The 20,323-nt window shown below is 46.8% G+C and overlaps 1 protein-coding gene across 1 annotated transcript in view; it reads right to left on the reverse strand.

The window, feature by feature from the left end:
- Positions 1 to 20,323, reverse strand: part of Gpr137b (G protein-coupled receptor 137B) — a 44,568-nt gene that overhangs the window by 18,308 nt on the left and 5,937 nt on the right. The window contains 1 exon segment of the mRNA XM_008855061.3: positions 3,633 to 3,682. Within this exon segment, the coding sequence (XP_008853283.1) occupies positions 3,633 to 3,682 (50 nt within the window).

Raw genomic sequence — 20,323 nt, forward strand, 5'->3', positions numbered from 1 at the left:
GGGTTACGGGGAATCGAACTCAGGTCCAAATTTGTTATCTTAAAGGGGCCAGAATAAAAGACATGAAACAGTTCAGAAAAATATGCATGATCTAATGTAAGTTTAAAAGTTAGAATTCGGGCCTGGAGAGATGGCTCAGCAAGTTAAGAGCACTTGCTGTGCAAGCATGAGGACCCAAGTTCAAATCCCCAGAACCATGTAGAGCTGGATCTGGGTGCATGTGCCTGTAACCCCAGCACTATGGGAGGCAGAGACAGAAGGACGAGCTGGGCTTGCTGGTCACCAGCCTCAATCCAAGTTCAGCAAGAGACCTTGTCTCCAGAGAATAAGATGCAGTGACTGGTTGTTTGAATGAGGAATGTTCCCCATAGGCTCTGGGTATGTGAAAACTTGGCCCCTGTTGGCGGCAATGTTTGCAGAGATTTAGGAGGTGTGGCCTTGCTGGAGGAAGTGTGTCACTGGGGGTGGATTTGAGACTCAGCTGTGTCCCATTTCCAGTTTGTTTCTGTTTCCTGCACCTGCTGGAAGATGTGAGCATCCAGCTTTCTGCTCCGGTCCCTTGTGCCGCAGGCCTCCCCTCCATGACGGACTCATCCCTTTGGAACCATAAGTCAAATAAATCCTTCCTTCTATAAGCTGTCATGGCCAGGGTGTTTATCACAGCAACAGCAAAGTAACGAGAGAAGTGACAGAGCAGGACAGCTCACAGCCTCCTCTGGCCTTCACACGAGTGCAGGAGCACACACACCCACACGCCTGCATATGCCTATAACACACACATACAACAAACCAGTCAGAATACAAGCCAGGACTGATGATCTAAGCATGATACACGCTGATTATCTTAGCACTGGGGATTTGGAGGTGGAAGGATCAGAAGTTCAATGTTAACTTCTACTACGCCATGAGGTCCAAGATAGCCCCGGCTAAGTGAAGCCCTGCCTCAAACCATCCCTCCCATATCAAAAGAAGGAAAAAAGAGGTCAGAATGCAAAATTTCAAATGCAATAGAACCTTCATTTCTGTCTGGAAAAACATAATGTCTGGGGTTGGGGAGGCGCTGCACTGAGAGAGGGGGTCAGTAGAGGACTTTAAATCTGAGATGCTCTGAAATTGGAAACTCTTTTTTGTTTTTCAAAATTGGAAACTCTTAAAAACATTTTCAATTCTAGGGATCAAACCTGGACCTTGTGTACCCTGGACAAATACTCTACCACTGAGTTACACCCCGTTCCCGCCCTAGCCCTGAAATTGTAAATTTCTGGGCACCAATATGATACCTCAAAAAGCTTCAGATTTTGAAGCGTTTTGGATTTCTAATTTTTGGGTCAGAGAATGCTCAAACAGAAGTCAAAGCAAATAGTCCAAAACCTAAAAAACTATAAAACAACAAACAATGCTGGCCCCACGTATCCTGATGGGATTTTAGCCTGTGATCACACAGCTTCTATCTGTATGTTGCAATTGATTTTTTAAAAAAAATAATGCCATTATTTTTATTTTATGTGTATGAGTATGCTGCCTCCATGTATATAAGGGCACCCATGTTTTGCAATGCTGTAGATGTCAGAAGAGGATGTCGGATCCCCTGGAACTGGAGTTACAGACAGCTGTTAGCCACCATATGGGTGCTGGGATTCGAACCCAAGTCTTCTACAAGAGCAACTAGTGCTCTTAACTGCTGAGTCATCTCTCTAGGCCCATAATTTTTATTCATTTTTTGTGTGTCTATGTGTGGACGCATGCATACCACAGTGCACATATGGAGGACAACTTGTGGGAGTCAGTTCTCTCTACAACATGGGTTCTGGGGATCAAGCTCAGGTCGTCAGACTTGGTGACAAACGCCTTTGCTGACAGAGCCATCTTGCTGGCCCATATTATTTTTAATGAGTTTGTATAACTTGAATAATACCTATACACCTTGTTTTTTCCCTATGTAGCTGCTGCTGTGATGGAAAAGCTGAGATGTGTAGGTGTAGAAAGTGCTGGGGACGGCAGGACAACGGAACAAAAAGGCAGTGTTGCTATAAAAATAGAATTTTGTTCATTGCACAGGAGTTGTTTATTTTCAACCTAAATCACAAAAAGGATAAACAGCCCTTCCCTGCAAAATTACAGAAGAGACAGACAGGACTGGGCAACCCAGCATCTGGAAGGAGCATTTTTGCTTGAGATCAGAGGGATCAGTATGGTTGGTCAGTCACCGAGAGAGAATCAGGTGTTCAAGATGGCGGCTGACACCTACCAGGTGGTCTCCAGAGAGGAGCCACTGCCCACTGGAGGGAATCAATGGGTTCCAATCATGTAAGTTCCTCTTTCTATAAAGATTTTTTTTGGTGTGTGTATTATATGTGCACAAGTGTGCAGGTATGTGCACACAGAGGCCAGAAGATGGCATTGGGTATCTGCCACTCTTCACTTTATACCCCTGAGACACGGTCTCTCATCGAACCTGGAACTAGGCTGATGGCCAGCAAGCCCAAGTGATCATCCTGTCTCAACTCCCCACAGTCCTAGGGTTACAGGCATATACATAGCCACATGTGGCTTATGTGGTTGCTAGGATTCCTTCTGCTGAAGCTCTGGACATCTTAGGAGCCTCTCTGAGGTCTACACATGGCATGCATCTGTTTCATCCCCAGCTACTTCCTCCATCGTTAAAAAATGCAACAGGCTCTTATACATAGGGATCTTGTTAATAACGGAAAGGTTTCAAACTGTTATTTTGGTTTGTTGTTTTTAAGATAGGGTCTCATGTGGCCCAGGCTGGCCTCAGACTCAGTATCTGCCTTTACCTCCAGAGGCTTTAGATCACAGGCACAAACCATCCCACCTGATTTATTTGGTGCTGGGGATCGAACCCAAGGCTTCATGAATGCTAGGCAAGTACTCTAACAACTGAGCCTCAGTATCAGCCCAAAAAGTCACATATCTCATATAGTGTTTGCAGCAAGTGTGGTGGTGCACACCTGTGATAACAGCAGGGAATTGAGGAAGATCAAGAGTGCAAGGCAGATGGGTGTGGTACTGCATGCCTTTAATCCCAGCACTCGGAAGGAGGTGAATCTCTGAGTTCGAGGCCAGCCAGGTCGACATAGTAAGTTCTAGGCCAGCCAGGGCTACATAATGAAACCCTTTCCCCAAAACAAAGAACAAAAAAGAATGCAAGGCAAACCTTGAGGAAATGTACACATTACACACACACACACACACACACACACACACACACACACACTTAAAACCACAGGGATCCACATTATATACACACGCACACTTTTCCACAGGGATCCACCTCTTTCTCTCTCTTTCTCTCTCTCTCTCTCTCTCTCTCTCTCTCTCTCTGTCTCCCTCTCACCTTCTCTCTCTCTCTTTCCCACACACACACACACACACACACACACACACACACACACACACACACACATTTTAACCACAGGAACCCTTCAAGTCCTATCAACATGCAGGCCTCATGAGTAATAGAGAGCACTGTGTTAGGCAAACAGGACCACTGCAGGACCATTTTGGGTGTTTACAGAGGGTGCCAGGTACACATCCCCGTTGGCAAAACAGGCTTCATGTATAAGCACTTTCACCATCTGCCTCACAGAGCAGCCTTCTAGAGCACTTACCGATATTTGAGTAATTCTGGAGAATATTTCGACTTGGCTTTGAAAATCACCTGCAATGACAGAAAAACAGGGCATGTTGGGGCGCAATGTGCAGAGACCAAAACGTCACCATCATTTACACCCAGGTATGGGGCAGTTTCTGTTATTAAGAAGCCCACATTTTGACGAGAGCTTCCAAAAGCATCCCTCTGTTGGGTTCCTCCTCCTTTTTCTTTTGTCTTCCAAGGCTGGACTCGAGAGTGATGGGTCCAGGATTTGCTTTCAGGTATTTTGATAGCTGTTGGAGTGGTAAGAATCAGTGTCAGTTCCCCCTCAAAGGCTTCTAGATAGAGGGAGAAAACAAATTTATCCATCATTTTAGAACAATAGCGGGTTTTCTCCCTTAGCTACAGGTGGGCACTACAGTACTGGAGACCAAGATTTGGAGTCTTACATCTAAGCAGCACTTTCTGGTTAGCAACAAAATCATCCATGAGAAATAATTGTCTAAATAACATTTTATATGAACTTAAGCCTAATATCTGGGAATTGTAATCCCTTGAACTCTTGAAGAAATATACTGATCACTTTAATCTTTGGTTATACTTTCCTTTTGGGTTTTTAAGACCATACAGTTGGCCCAAATAAATCCCAATGGACTTTCGTGTGAACATTTGAAATTTGCCCTATTCTGACTTTTTTTCAAGTTCCCTGTCTAGAACTTATAATGCTAACTACTCTTGCCTTTACTTCTCCTTCACGTCTCCTAGTCAGGATTCAAGGACTTTCTTTTCCCCTACAGATAAGAGTTATGCAATTTGGGAGTCTTTTAGATAGACCCACTGAAGGGGTACTCCAATTGCCTCACCCTGCATCGCTGTTCAGCATGGAAGAAGCCAGAGAGAGCAGTCTGCATTCTGATTCCCTATTGGCAATTTGGGTAACCCCTTCAGATGATGGTGTGATAATAGGAGGTAGGAATTGGCTAGGCAGTTAGGGTAAAAAGACCCCAAAGAAAAATAGCCAGTTTCTTGGCTTTTAGAAGTCAAAATGTCCTTAGGCCTCTTAGAAACATACTCTGTTGCAAAGGCCAAAAATGACAAAAGTATTTGGGAGCTTGTATCTAATCCTTAAAAGATTTTAGGGTTACCTCTTCAGAGGGGGGAATGCTAAGAGTAGTCAAAAGCTCAGATGAGAGATAGCTCAGCGGTTAAGAGCAATGGCTGCTCTTGCAGAGGACCTGGGTTGCTTCTCAGCACCCACATGGCAGCTACGAACTGTCCTTAACTCCAGTTCCAGGGGAATCTGAAGCCCTCTTCTGACTTCCGCAGCATTACACGACACGGATGCACTCACATACATGCAGGCAATACACTCATACACATAAAATAAAAATAATAAAAATAAATAAAATTTTTAAAGAAAGAGTACGTGAAGTTGTCAGAAAAAAGTGATGGAGAGATATGGGAGGTGTTGGAGGGGAGGGAGTGGGTGTGGATTTGATCAAAACACCTTATATGCATGTATGAAATTTTCAATAAAGTTTTTTTAAAAGTTTTAAAAAAGCCCACATTTTATGTGAATGCTTATTACACAAATTTTTTTATTAAATTGTATATGTAATTTTAGATTTTCAAAATAAATGTGTTTCAAAATGTCTAAAATGGTTTAAAAACAAAACACAATGGGTGTGGTGGCGCATGGCCTTAGTCCCAGCACTTGTACTCAGGAGGCAGAGGCAGACGGATCTCTGTGAGTTCGAGGCCAGCCTGGTCTACATAGTGAGTTCCACACCAGCTGGGGCTACAGGGAGACCCTGTCTCAAAAATAAAAAAACAAAACAAAACAAAAAAAAAAAACCCACAAAACAAAACGAAGGTAAAGGTGATGCTGATTTTCTACAGCCACGTATTCCTCTTATTTTAAGATTCTCTTCTGGGACTGGGGAGACAGCTTAGTAAAGTGTGTTAGCATAGAGACCTGAGTTTGAGCCCCAGAACTCACAAAAAAGGTAGGCATAGTGGCACATGCTTATAATCCCAGCACTGGGGAGGTAGAGAGAATCCTGGAATCCCTGGGGTTTGCTGGCCAGCCAGCCTTGTCCACTTGGCAAGCTCCAGGCCAGTGAGAGACCTGATCTCAAAACAAAGTCCCGAGTGGTGGCACACACCTGTAGTCCCAGCACTCGGGAGGCAGAAGCAGGTGGATCTCTGTGAATTTGAGGTCAGCCTGGTCTATATAGTGAGTTCCAGGCCAGCTGGGGTTACAGGGAGACCCTGTCTCAAAAAGACAAAAAAAAACAAAGCAAAACAAGAAAACAAGGTGGGTGGTACCTGAGTAACAATTTCCACAACACACACACACAGACACACACTTGAGATAACCAATGCACCTGGCATGCCATCAATGAGACTTGATGGCTCTTCCAAGCCTCAACCCTAGCAGCATATTTAAGGTAATAAAATGCCTTTGAACTACACAGTTATCGGACTGGACTGGTTACTCTAGAACATTGCAGGTTGAATTTCTCACAGGGTGAGGTTATGGCCCCAGAGAGCAAAAGACAGTCCTGATTGAGTCCCACCTCAAACTCCAGTGGCCTGCAGCCCGTAGAAAACCAAAACCAAACAATCATGGAGTGGTAGAAAGGGTCATTTCCACAGTTATTAAAGGAAGTACCTCCCCTTTTATAGCCTCCCAGAGCTTCACCAGTGGCCTGCCATCCTGCCAATCATAAGAGAAGAATGACTTGGAGTCTGACAGGAGCTTTGTCTCCATCTTAAGCCCTTTTGGGAGGTAGCAACTGCATCACAAATACATGAAACTTTTCATCCTCTGGAATCAGCACCATTGATGGGACAGTGCAGTGACCTGCTGTAAAGGTTCCCTGACCATCTGCCCCATGACATTAGGCTGATCATGTCACCTTGGGCCTTTCTTGCCACCATAAGGAGAAATACTACCCAAAATTCTTAGGAATAAGAATTAGACCAGTGCATAGCTCCAAAGTTTTGTTATGAAATGTAACACTAAGCCCCATGTGTGGCAATGCACAATTACTGTCCGACTATGCAGGAGGCTGAGGCAGGGGGATTGCTTGAGTGCAGTTTGAGGCCAGATTGAGCAACACAGTGAGGTCTCTTTACTATAAATAATAAACCATAATAAATAACAAAGTAAAAGGAAGTCCATCCAAATACAATACTGATCTATGCAGTAACAATACTGTTCTAATTTTAAAGTTTTGTTATTTGTGTGTGCGTGTGTGTGTTTGTGTGTGTGTGTGTATTACGGGTATGTAGGTATCTGAGGGGGCGGAAGAGGGCATCAGATCCTCTGCGGCTGGAGATGCAAGGCAGTTGTGTGCTACCTGATGTGGGTGCTGGGAACCAAACAGGTCCTATGGACATGCAGCAATTATTCATAACCACTGAGCCATCTCTCCAGCTCCTCATTTTAATTAGTTCTTGAGAATCTTGTTTTTTTTTTTTTTTTTTTTTTTTTAATAATCGTGAGCTTTTTAAAGATATCAAAGTGGGGGCTGGAGAGATGGCTCAGTGGTTAAGAGCACTGACTGAGGACCTGGGTTCAATTCTCAGCACCCACATGGTGGCTGGCTAAGAACCATCCATAACTCCAGTTCCAGGGGATTCAATGCCCTCTTCTGACCTCCACGGGCACTGCATGCATGAGTGCACTTACATACATGCAGGCAATACACTCATACACATAAAATTTAAAAAATAAAATATTTTTTAAAAAATTTTAAAGATATCCAAGTGAAGAAAAGAAAATTACTTTTAAAGTGTTTGAAATGGTTTTGGCAGCACATATCTATCCCCCCAGCACTTGGGAGGCTGACATAAAAAGTGTACGAGGACTCTGCGGATACAAAGTGAGTTTAAGGTCAGCTTCAGAAACTTAGTGAGCCTGTGTTTCAAAACAGTAAATAAAATGAGAACTGAGGACACAGTTCAGTGGGAAAGCACTTGCCTAAGGTGAGCCAGGACCTGGGTTCAACTCCCAGTGCTACAGAGAAACAAAAGTACAAAAGGCAGGATATCAAAGTGAGGGGAAAAGAAACTACATTAAAGACTGTTTTCAAAGCAAGCACACCTCCATCATTCCAGACTGGGAAGACTAAGGTAGGAGAATCAAAGTTCAAGGCATGAACCTATCTCAAAAGAAAAGTGTTTGAGCTTGTCACTGAAATACACAATTTTGTTTTTCTGTTGTGCACAGCTGGCTCACTCAAGACGTGTAACTTGGTGCGACACATCATTTCCTGATTCCTAACACCCTGGTGGCTTCATCATGAAGCTACAGGCCCCACCCATGGTGCCTCTGCAGATGCAGACAGCCAGGGCACAAGGGACTGGCCCCATCCAGTGGGCTCAGCGCCCTGCATGATGCTGTCAGGAAAGAGAAAGCAAAAAGCAGCCAAGCCTTCAGTGGGTTGTGCTCAGTGCCCCTGGAGAAGAAGGGCCCAGACACAAAGAACTACAAAAAAGACTTGAGCTGTGGCTGGTGGGAGCAGACAGCAGACTTGCAGGCTGTGGGCTCAGCCACAGACTGAGCCACTTGCTACAGGTGTAGCCTAGGCACAAAAACATGGGAGAGCGTATGAGTAGCCTGGAGTCAACCGATGGGTCCTATGGGATCCCAGCTCACTCCCAGCCTCGGCCAAAGCTGCATCTCTTTTGTCTAGTACCTACAGAATGACGTCCCCAGTCAAGAGATCCAAAAATGGCCCAATATTCCCATGAGCAATGCAGCCCATCTACCAACTGTACTTTACAATAAAACAAGAATATTTATTTGCTTCCTATTTCTTTGCTTCCTACGTCCCTGGCCCCACAGGTCTGCCTGCACACTTTCAGTGGTGGAAAGACACATTGAATGGAGTCAGGTGGGCCAGACAGCCCCATCTGAGACTCCTGAAAAAGTCCTTTCCAAAACCCCAGTAAAGGACAGGGTTCCCCAGTTCTATCACACAAGCCCTGTAAACATTTACGTACATTACCCTAACGATGGCACCTGTAAGAATTGACTGAGATAGAATCTGTCATGTTGTTCCAACAGAACTGGTAATCAATAGTTAGTATTACTGGAAACTGCTCATGTGAACAAATAAATTTAGAAATATTTAAAAATTACATTTATTTATTTGTTTGGGGGTACACATATTCCACAGTGTGCACGTGGAGGTTGGTGGACAACTTTCACAAGTCAGTTCCCCTCTTCGATCATGTGGGTCCCAGGGATCAAACTCATGTCATCGAGCTCAGCAAGTACCTTTATGCACTGAGCCATCTGGCTGGCCCAGAAAATATTCTTTTCCCTGTAGAATTCTCAGAGCCTTAAAATGTTACTATAAGGTCAGTCTTCAAGAGAAACATGGTCTACAGCAATTTTCCAAATTTATTTAACCAGTCACTTTTCCTAATGCAACACTGTTCCGGGAACAGACTTTGGGAAACTAAGTGCAGATGAGATGTTCACTGCAGCAGCAATAACATTACCAACAAATAGGGAGAGCACATTAACTATGATGTCCATGCTTTAGGCCCTGAATGTGAATGCCCTTAGTAGAAGAGCCTCCATCCCTCCTCCACAAGCAAAGATGAGGCTAACTCACCCATCCTAACTCACGTCATCACTAAGGGCTCATCCTGGCCTGGAGAGAAGACGTCATGTGTGATGAAAGCCAATCTAACATGGGACAATCACTGTGATTCTCCAAGGACAACAATTATGGTGACCACACATCAAAACAAAAGCCTTGACCATGTTTTTTTTTATTTTAAATTTTATTATTTTTTATGTGTATGCATGTATTGCCTGCATGTAGGTAAGAGCATCCATGTCATGTAATGCCCGCAGAGATCAGAAGAAGCTATCAGATCCCCTGGGACTGGAGTTACTGACAGTTGTTAACTGCCATGTGGGTGCTAGGAGTCAAACCTGGGTCTTCTGCAAGAACAACCAGTGTTCTTAACTGCTGAGCCATCTCTCCAGCCCCTTGACCATGGTTTTCAAAAGCCTCACCCACCCTCCATAACGTGTGACAAGTACATCTTGACTTCAGCCAGGCCATGCTCAGAACTCTTCCTTGAATTCCTGGCTATTGAAACTGAAATAACGTAAGTGATGTAAATAAGATCTGATTTTAGATAGCATACTTTATTACATACATTATATGTAATATCAATACATATGTAAATATAAATTCAGCATAAATTTTATCCTCATGAATTAAAAGACATATGCATCTCACATTTTGAAATAATAATACTAAATCCAAGCTGGCCTGCACACACCCTCATTAAAGGTTTCATTAAAGATTGAAGAGCACGCAGAGCTTTAGTGATCTCCTGCTCTCTGGCTGGCCACTGGGACCTCTTATTCTGCACTGGCTCCTACTGACCTTGGCAGTGCTCAGCTGAGAGCAGAGAAAGGTTGGGGAGAGCAGACAAAGATTAATTGCTCCTTTGTATTTTACGGTGCTGTTGAGGGCCCAACGCCCTGATGGAAGTGAAAACAGATACACAAAAAACATAAAGGAGAAGACACTGACCAACTAAGAAGTTAAGGAACAAATTCAATAAGAGATTCAGGAAACAATTCACATGGACAGGGCAAAGGACTCTGAGTACAGGATGGGCACCAGGCCCTGGGTACCTCTCAAGAATTGTGGAAAGAAAGGCTGGCCCCTTCCCTGGGGTCACACAGACAGGCATCCCCTAAATAAGCACCAGTGGCATGATAAAATATGGGAGGGTGGGAAGAAGTGTGAGGTGTGAAGCAGTGTGAAGTGTGGGGAGGTGTGAGGTGCTGTGAGGTCTGGGGAAATATGTGGAGATTGAGGAACCATGGGAAGACATGAAGAGCTATGAAGAAGTTAGGTCATATGACAAGGTGCCTGAACGTGAAGTGTCGGGAGACAGGGAGATGCAGGGAGGCAGGAGGTGGTGGTGGGGGGTGAGGACATAGGAGAAGGTGTAGAATGTGAGGATCTGGGAGGTCGGTATGGAGCCAGGGAGCCTCCTGGAGCTTCAGCACAGCAGAAAGGCTGGAGGAGTTATAGCGAGTGCCAGGAGGCAAGGGCCTGATGAGGAGTGTGCCCAGGTCGGAGCCACAGAGTTTTCAGTAGATAAGTAACTGCGATCAGTGTCAGCTCAGGGCTTTAGAAGAGCGGAGGACAGAAGCAGAGGGCCCACGCTGGAAAGAGGCCACATTTACAGGCAGATCAGAGCCATCAGGAGATGAGTGGCTGTCTAGGCTGGAGGGCGGTGAGGGACTGACCACTAATGGACACAGGGTTTCCTTTGGGGGTGATGAAAAAGTTCTAAAAGTAACTGTGGTGACCATTGTGCAACTCTGTGAGCACAGTACCCTTTAAAATAGAGGAATCATGTGTAATGTGAATTATCCCTTAGTAAAGCTGTTCTTTAGAAAAAAACAAGGAACAGAGAGGACTCAAGGATTCCCCCACCCCCTTAGCAGTCAAGGTCAGTCTCTGCTGAAGTGTGGGGATAACGGGGGCTGTCGTATGTGCTTAGAGGCAAGTAGTATAAACTGGCTGTGGCCACTGAGCCTAGAGGCTGGGAAGGGCCTAAGGGGAAGTGTGCACCCAGAACTTAGGCAGGGGAAGTGGGAGGCGTGCGTCAATTCTGCATATAACCACTCTTTAAAAATATATGCTGGCGACATGCAAGACAGAGGTTATGAGGGTGTGAGGCCTTTGTTAAAAGTTTAAGACCTGGAGACCTGAGCAGGTAGGAGCCCAGCAAAGGGAGAGAGGTGAGCACTTGACAGGACAATGGGCAGAGAAACTGAGGCAGTGGGGAGGGGCTGGGCGCAGTCAGGCTGCAGGGTCCCTGGAGGTTTGATCAGGAACTGCGTGGTCCCCTCCCCACGCTGGGACCAGGCCTTTCAGAGGATTTCCCCCATGGTGAAGAAAGGGAGGGGAGGAGAGGTCTGAAGGTGGGGGAGATGCAGCGGGGTCTCACCAGAGCGAACTCACCGTCTTCCTCTCAACAGTAAGTCCAGCAACTCACAGGCAGGTGCCACAATCGGCTTCTTTTGCTTTTTTCAAAATTTGTTTTTATTGAATTTGTGTATTTTATACAGAATATGTCAAACAATCTTAATAATCTTTATACCCCTGTACCCTCCCAAAACCCCTGCCCCCCAATTTAGCCCATATACTCTGTCATCTATGTTAAGGTCCAATGTGTCAAGTCAATGTCCCCAGACATTCCCCAGTGCAAGTCCATCCACTAAGGTCTAGTTAGCCTATCTAGAGTCCCTTGTTTTAGGAAGATCCTCCTTTGCTTTTAAAAGTCCTACCAGGAGGCAGCCATTGATGGTGTAGACTACTCAGGAGGTTGAAGCAGGAACTCCAAATTCAAGGTCTGTGTGGGCTACAGAATGAATTCAGGGACAGCATGGGAAACTCGGTGAGACCAGGTCTCAAATGAGAAGGAAAAAGGGAGCTGGGTACACAGCTCAGTGGTAGAGCGTGCACCGAGGGCCTGGGCTCACACCCCAACACAAGGAAGAAGATGAAGGAAAGGAAGGAAGTCCTACTGGGGGTTTGGACTGCCCTAGCAGAACCTGGGGAGGGCTTTGCACAGGTCTGAGATGGCATCATGAAGTGACTTGTTATCTATGGTAACTGTTCATCTGACTTTCAGCCTTTACAGGCTCTGGCCCACAGTTGGTGGAAAACGGAGGATTCTGCACGGCAGGAGCCTGCGTGGTGGGGTCCTGAGCTGGCCTCCTTACCACATTCAACTATGGGTAACCTTAAAGCCCCCAAGGAACCCCATGCCCTTCACCCTACTTTTCCAGATGACACAGGCTTGCCCAGGGTTCTGCAAGTGACGTACTTCCTTAGAGAAGGAACTGAACTCTGCCTCTCTCCCCTAATAAATCACAGGCTGTTGGTGTCACCGACTGGCTTCTGGCCTTTGAACTCCTGATGATTTGTTTTTAACCACGAGCTCAAGTCCATGCCGACACTCACTTTTACTAGTGTTGTACGAGCTGATCCTGTTAGAAAAGACCCACACTACCTTTCAGGGGTGTGACAGTGTCCCTTGTGCACTTGGTGAAATACTCAGTCTAAGAAACCTGTTCTTCCCAGAGGCAGTAATGTGCTTACCAAGGGGCCCATGATGCCTCAACTTACACTTGATTCTGAATTCCTACATGTTAGCAGGGCGTGGTGGTACACACCTATAATTACAGCATTCAGAAGGCAGAGGCAGAAGGATCATCTGGAGTTTGGGCTACATAGGAAAACTCTGTCTCCAAATCATTTTCCATCACCAAAAAGAATTCTTCCATGGAGACTTTTCAAGATCCCCCCAAACACAACCTCTTTTAGAACTGCCCACCCCCATGAAATGTTGCCCAGTAGAAAAAGACAGAATTAGGGGATGCCACCCAGTCCTCTCACCCCCAGCCATGGTCCTGCCTATAGGCTGAGGTCCCTGGGAAGATCCTGGAAGTAACTGAGGGGTTGGAAATGCACATAGATTTGTAAACGTGTGTATGTTAAGTGGTTTGAGAGTGCAATAGATGGATTTACATTTTCACCACTGAGCTACTACACCCCTGACCCCTTTTTAACGTTTTGAGAGAAGGTCTTACTAAGGTACTTAGGCTGGCTTTGAACTCCCTCTGTAGACCAGGCACGTCTTGACCTTGGGATCCTCCTGCCTCAGCTATCGGAGTAGCTGAGATGTCAGGCCTGAGCCACCACACCTAACTCTTAAAAGTTTTCCTTTTCCTTGGCGTTGGGGATTAAATCCAGCCTTCTCTCCTGAAATGCTATGCAAATCCTCTATGACTGAACTACATCTGGAGTCGCTTAAATTTTTTTATTTCAAATTATTATATATCTACACATACATACACGCATACAGAATAATAACTTGTATGCCCACCACTCAGTTTCAATTTAGCACTTGCAATATTAATATTCTGTATACCTACTCAAGCTATGGGGTTTTGTGGGGGGTCAACATCACCTGGCTCTTTTTTTTCGGGGGGGAGGTCTTTTTGAGACAGAGTTTCCCTGTAGCCCCAGCTGGCCGAGAACTCACTGTGTAGACCAGGCTGGCCTTGAACTCACAGAGATCAACCTGCCTCTGCCTCCTGAGTGCTGGGACTAAAGGCCTGTGCCACCACGCCTGGCTATCATCTTTCTAAATCACTGTCCACCTTATTTTTTGAGAAAGGGTCTCTCACCAAACTTTGCACTTACCGTTTTGGCTAGACTGGTCGGCCACTGAGCTCTAGGGCTCCCCTGTCTCTGCCTCCCCAGTGTTGGGATCACAGGCACACACACTACATTTGGCTTATGAAAATGTGGGTGCTGGGGACTCTGAACTCAGGTCCGCATGCTTGCCTGGCAAGCACCTGACCAACTAAGGCATCTCCCTAGCTCTTTGTTTTGTTTTTAATAAATAAAAATGGCACAATTGCCAGTCAAGCCCTGTCTGGTTCTGCTCCCCCCAGGGTGATCCCTTTCCTGAGGCTGGTTTTCTACTCAGGCAGGTTTACATTTTTACTATGTAGGTATATATATATGAAAACAACCTATGAGACTATCACAGGTCAGTTTGCACGTCTTATGAATGTATCCAGGCTTCTCATAACCCTCTGCAGTGGCTCGCTCACCCATGACAATGTTCAAGATTATTGCTGTTGAAACACAGCTCTCTGGTTCCTGTATTCTCATCAAAGCATGGTACTTTCTAGGCCTCCACAGGCCACCGCTGCATATCCACTCCAGCAGAGGAACATATAAGGTTAAGAGTGTGGTCTGGAGCTCAGTCCAGGCTTGAACCTGGCTCCACCCATCACCTGCACCTCAAGCATCTGTACAATGAGACTAGTAACAAAATCCGGCTTTGGTGGGTTAAAGATGTAAAGGGCAGACGTGGTGGCACATGCCTTTAATCCCAGCACTTGGGAGGCAGAGGCAGGAGGATCTCTGTGAGTTCAAAGCCAGCCTGATCTACATAGTGAGTTCTAGGCCAGCTACAGGGAGCTCCCAGGCTAGGGAGACCCTGTCTCAAAAAGACAAAAAAAAAAAAAAAAAAAAAAAAAAAAAAGAAAAAAAAAAAGATGTAAAGGGCTCAGCCAAACACCGGCCTCCCAACAGGTACTAAGTCTGCTTTTGCCTCCCCGTGCAGCAGTGGCTGCTGCTAGGACTGTGCATCCTCCAACACATTTCCAAACCACAATTCTACACTCACAAATGCTAGACTGTGAGCCCAGGTACTTTTCTGACTATAAGAGGAACTCTCATCCTCAAACAGGTGAGGAATCGCAGGCATGTGGGCATGTGCTCATAGCCCCGCTCTGCTGCCCACTTCCTTTATATTGGGGAAATTACACAAACCCCAAGGCCCTGGTCTGTCCCCACCCAGCATCAGTCATCTGGTTGTTACTTCAGCGTATCTGTCTCTAGGCTGACCTCCTTCCTTCACAAAGGAGGGTGGTTGGGGTCACTAAAATCAGACTCAGGACGCTGTTCTTACAGGAGTCCCTAGAGAGTTCAAGGCCACTCTAGGGGCTCTGCAACTGAGGTCACCTCTCCAAGACTGCAAAGCAAGAACATGTCTCCGTGTTTTCTGTTATTTTTCTTTCTTTCCAAATGGGAGACATGGCCTATAGGTCCTGGGTCTCGGGACCAACCCCATACCTAGCCCTGTGTCCATGACAGTAAAGCCAAGGGTACTCTGTACACACGGTCTCCCCATGGCAAAACCATCCTGCAGGTCTTAAGAAGAGGCAGTTAGAAGCTGGGTGTGGTGGCACATGTGTGTAATCCCTGTTTTGAGGAAGCTAAGGCAGGAAGATCTGAGTTTGAGGCCAGCCTGGGCTGCATAGCGAGTTCAAGGCCAGCTTCCTTTGGAAAAGCTCTAAGTTGAACCCAAGGACAAACCGAATGCTCACCTATCAGTGCACCTGCTTTTCTTATCTTCCTGTCAGATGATCGACAGATCCTGGGGCAAGCTGGGTTAGCCCCACAACAGGCTGTTTAACTTTCCAGGCTCAGCATCTGTCATAACCAGAGCAGCACAAATACGCATCCGGGTGCCTTCCCAGAAATGTCCGAGTCCTCTGTCCTGGGATGCCCCCCCAAGTTTTGCTGCAGCCTCCTTCTAGGGGGCCACACCTTGTTAGCCCTACCTCTCTCTGTCCAGTGGAGGGGCACTGGTGACCCAGCAGCCTCAGGGATAGCCTCAGACCTGCCCACACACTATCCTGCCTGCCTGTCAACTACCTGCCACAGGCTGACTAGGGAACTGTCAAGTCTGCCTCTGTATGGAGACTAACAACCCAGAGCAGTCACCCCAGTGGGATCTCTCATCAGTCCCAAGGGTGACTAAGGCACTCTGGTCATAAATTCACTTGTGAGTCAAGATCACAGCTTAATCTTAGCAGACAAGGGGCTCAAATGTCCCTAAAGGTCCCAGTGAGCTTAACAAGGAAGGAAGAAAGGAAGATGGTTCTCCTATAATAGGAACTCGTCAGTTAAGCCAAGGGCTCCACAAAGAAGGGCCACTTGGCCACCCAGCAGCACCCAACATTTTACACAGTACTCCATCCTGGAAAGCAAGCCACACAAAAGCTTCAAAATAAAGTTAGCAGTAAAAACCTGGGTTTCCCTTACAGAGCAACTCTGCTTCACAATCCAGGCAAATGTGAGCATTTTAGACTTTCCCAGGAACCTATGACCTGGCAGGTCATGTGGTGTTGGATGGTGTTCCTCAGCAAAGAATGGCTGACCATGGGAACCTCCTGCAAGGGAAGCAGTTGGGGGTGGGGGTGGGGGTGTGGGAGTGTGAGAGACATTTTTCCCAGTACCAGGGCCTCGTGCATAATGAGCAAGTGCTCCCCACTGAACTACATCCCTGGCTTCTTTTTGCCTTTTTATTTTATAAGCTGCGCAGGCTGGCCTTTAACTCACTCTGTAGCTCAGGAGGCCTTCAACTTGTGATCCTCCTGCCTCTTGAGTAGCTAAGCTAACAGACCTGTGCTAGTGGGCTAGCTACTGGGTAGGGCGTTAAGGGGCAGCGGCCAGGAGGCAGGGACAAGCCCACACTGAATAGGAACAGATAAATCACAAAGGATATAGGTAGTTCCAAGCAGGAAGGCCCTAGGAGAATGCAGTGTGAACTCACCTGTGACAAGGTGTCTGTCTTGAAAGGAGTATCTACATGTGCTGTGTATGTGACCCCAAGAGACTGAAGCTGAGTGGACCATTACCACCCTCCCACCCCATGCTGGTCTGGAGAACAATTCTGGGCTAGCCTGAGGCTCTGGTCAACCCTGGAGTAGGGTGCAGGAGGAAATTAAGCCTTGTGGCTTTCCATACAACACAAAACCAGCCAGGAAGCTAAGCTGGTCACCCAGAATCCAGCTCAGGTCATCAGAGAGCTTTGGTGTCAGCCTGGTTCTGAACCTTCACCCCACACTGGCATTGAAGAAACGGCCTCATGTAGCGGGGCCAAGGTGGGAGGTGGACATCCAAGGGCCCCAACTACAGGTAGTAGCTTTGGACAGGACTCTGTCCTCCCCACAGTGCTAACATCTCTTCTAAGGGCTCTGGGTTGGAGACGTGCATCTATTTTTCTGTTATAATAAGATATAAAGCAAATAGATTTGACTTATGCTTCTACAGTAACGAAAGCCACTGGATCTTTAAGAACATGTATCCTGAGGGCTAGAGAGATGGCTCTGCGGTTAAGAGCACAGGCTGCTCTTGCAGAGGCCCAGGGTTTGATTCCCAGCACCTACATGGTGGCTGACAACTGTGCATAGCTCCAGTTCCAGAGGATCTGACTCCCTCTTCTGTCCTCAGCAGCACTGCATGACAGAAGTGTACTTACATACATGCAGGCAATACACTCACACACATAAAATAAATATAATAAATTATTTAAAAAAACATGCATCCTAGAGGAGAATCAGAGATGGAGGGGTGAATCAGCCCCCAACTTTCCACTGAAAACAGCAGACACTTTCCATCCCTGCCCCAAGCTTTGTAATAAAGTGTTTGAGGGAAATGAAGTGTCTCCCAACTGGTTCCCATGTTGAAAGTTTGATCCCCACCTGACTGAGCTATTTTGGGAGGTTGCGGGCACTCAAGAAAATGAGAGCTACCTGGAGGAAGTAGGTCACCAGAGACTGGGGCCGGGGGGGGGGGTACAGGTGAGACACCATCCCTAACCCTTTCCTGTTTTACTCTCTGCTTCCTGTTCACTCAGAAGTAAAGCACAGTCCCTACCACATACTCTTGCCGCCATATTTTGCCCCAAGTACAAGTGGCCAGTCAACTACAGAATAAACCCTTTGTAACCATGAGTCAAAGTAAATCCTTCCTCCCTTAAGCTGCTTGTGTCTGGTATTCAGGTCACAACTAAGCAGGAAACCAATGAGTTCATTAAGTAACCTCAGCCAGGGCTGGGGACATGGTCAGCTGGCAGCCTGCTGGGCAAGCAGGAGGACCTGAGTTCAATCCCCAGAACCTTAAGACTGGCATGGTGGTGTGTGCTTGTGGTCCAGGGCTGGGGAGGTACAGACAGGTGAAAAGGCAACCTATGGGTGAACCCCACACCAATGAGACACTTCTCAAAACGAGATGGATGACTCCTGAAGAATGACACCAAAGGTTGACCTTTGCTTACATGCACATGCACACATACAGACATGTGAACCTGTACACACACATACATAAAAACAAGTAACCTCAGCCAGTTACACAATGGAGAAACGACATATGCACCACCTGGATTTTTCTACTCAGTGCTAAGTTCCAGGAAGAAGGAATCGTATCTGACCTTAGCTCAGAGTCTACACACAGTGTAGCCCACAAGAGGTACCTTATTCATCAGTGGGTACAGAATAAACAAAATGGGGGCCATCTGTACAATAGAAGGCTGTTTGGTCTTAAGGACAAATGAAGCTCTCATGCACACTACCACGAAGATGAACTTCAGAGGCAGTGTGTTAAGCCTGGCTTGGTGGTGCAGGCCTGTCATCCCGGCTACTTGGGAGGCTGGGACACAAGAACTATGAGTTACTTACTGAGACCCTGCCTCAAACTAACAGGTAAAAAGAGGTCTGGGGACATAGTTTAATGGCAGGGTGATTGCTTAGCATGTGGGAGGCCCTAGTTCAATCCTCAGTACTTCAAATAATGAATAAACAATATACTGAGAGAAATCAGACACAAAAGATCACATGGTGTAAGACTCCTTTGATATAAAATGCCCAGAACAGGTTCACAGAGAGAGAAAGGATGCCGGTGGCTGCCTGAGGCAGAAGGGAGGAGGGAGGGGTGACTAATTAATGATATGGTTCACCCCCAAGTTTTTGTATGTTGGCAGTGTGGTCCCTCCGGTGGCCATATCAAGAGGAATAGAAACCTTTTCACTGAGAGGCACACTGCAAACCGTGAGCATAGCCAAGGCCCCCATGTGGGACTTACTTACAGGACTTGCTTCAGCAAACCCCACCGAATAAAGGTGGGCTGAAAGCTAGGAAAGCGAACAGATTTGTCCTAACCCCAGGGATCCGGAGCAAAGTGCATCCCAAAGCTATTTTTAAAGGCTGTGTGCCAAGAATGGTCAGAGATCACATGTGGCTCACAGGCCGGAGGTCGTGGCTAGTGCCCTATTGCCCTTCTTTCCTTTCTTTCTTCCCCAAGAAGCCTGAGGGATAACTCTCTTGGGGAAGAACGTGGGCTTCGGCTATCTAACCTCTTACATACAGATGCTAAACTTTAGCTGTAGAATGAACTAGAAGTGAACACCTCTGAGCCTCTGCAGCCCCCAGTGGACACTGCCTGAGCTTTTGACTGCAGCTATTCGTCCTGGGAGCTCTGGCCACCTAAAGCTCATGACTGGCAGGCCTTCCAACCCAGAAGCAGCTTCCTCCTCTAAGGGGAAGGTGAACAGGAAGGCCTGGAGGAAGCGGACACATGCCTTGCTATTTGTTCTCCAGCCCTGAGTTCTGGCAGTGATGCTGGCACAGTGCTGCACGGCCAGGGCTTCCCTCTGCTCAGACTTCTCATGCCCTGTCCTGCCCTCAACTCACTCCCATGCAGGGCTCAGAGCTGAGCAGGCAGCTGGAGGAACATCCAGGGGAGGGAGCCCGGGACAGTGAAAGCTGGCACGTGCAGTCTGGCACGGGTCACCAAACCCATCCTTGCAACGACACCACCCTGGAGCAGGACTCTATCCCTACCTCTATTTATTGAGCTCGGAAAGGCAGGGACTGAGTTGTATGGGACCAACACTGGGGACTCACAGGGTGACAGCTGATGTGTTGCTGCTTCTGCTGGAAGCTAAAGCCTCCTGAGGATCAGAGGACTTGGACTGATGCACTGGGAGGTATCTGCCTGTTCCCAGAGTGCCCAGGGTGCAAAGGAGATATGGGGAAATGGGTCATACAGAGAATAAAGATGCCCAGGCCACCCCAGTTACTGGGAGCCTAAAGCAAGAGGATTCCTGTTCCAAGGCTTGTCTAGGCTACAAAGCAAGTTCAAAGCCAACCTGGGTGTCCTAGTTTGTTCTTCATCGCTGTGACAAAATACTCTGACCAATACCAACTTGGGAGGAAAGGGTTTATTCAGCTTACATCTCCCAGGTCACAGTTCATCAGGGAGCCCAAGGTAGGAATGC

The sequence above is a fragment of the Nannospalax galili genome, unplaced genomic scaffold, assembly GCF_000622305.1.
Source record: "Nannospalax galili isolate Female #2095 unplaced genomic scaffold, S.galili_v1.0 scaffold968, whole genome shotgun sequence".
Classification (NCBI taxonomy): domain Eukaryota; kingdom Metazoa; phylum Chordata; class Mammalia; order Rodentia; family Spalacidae; genus Nannospalax; species Nannospalax galili.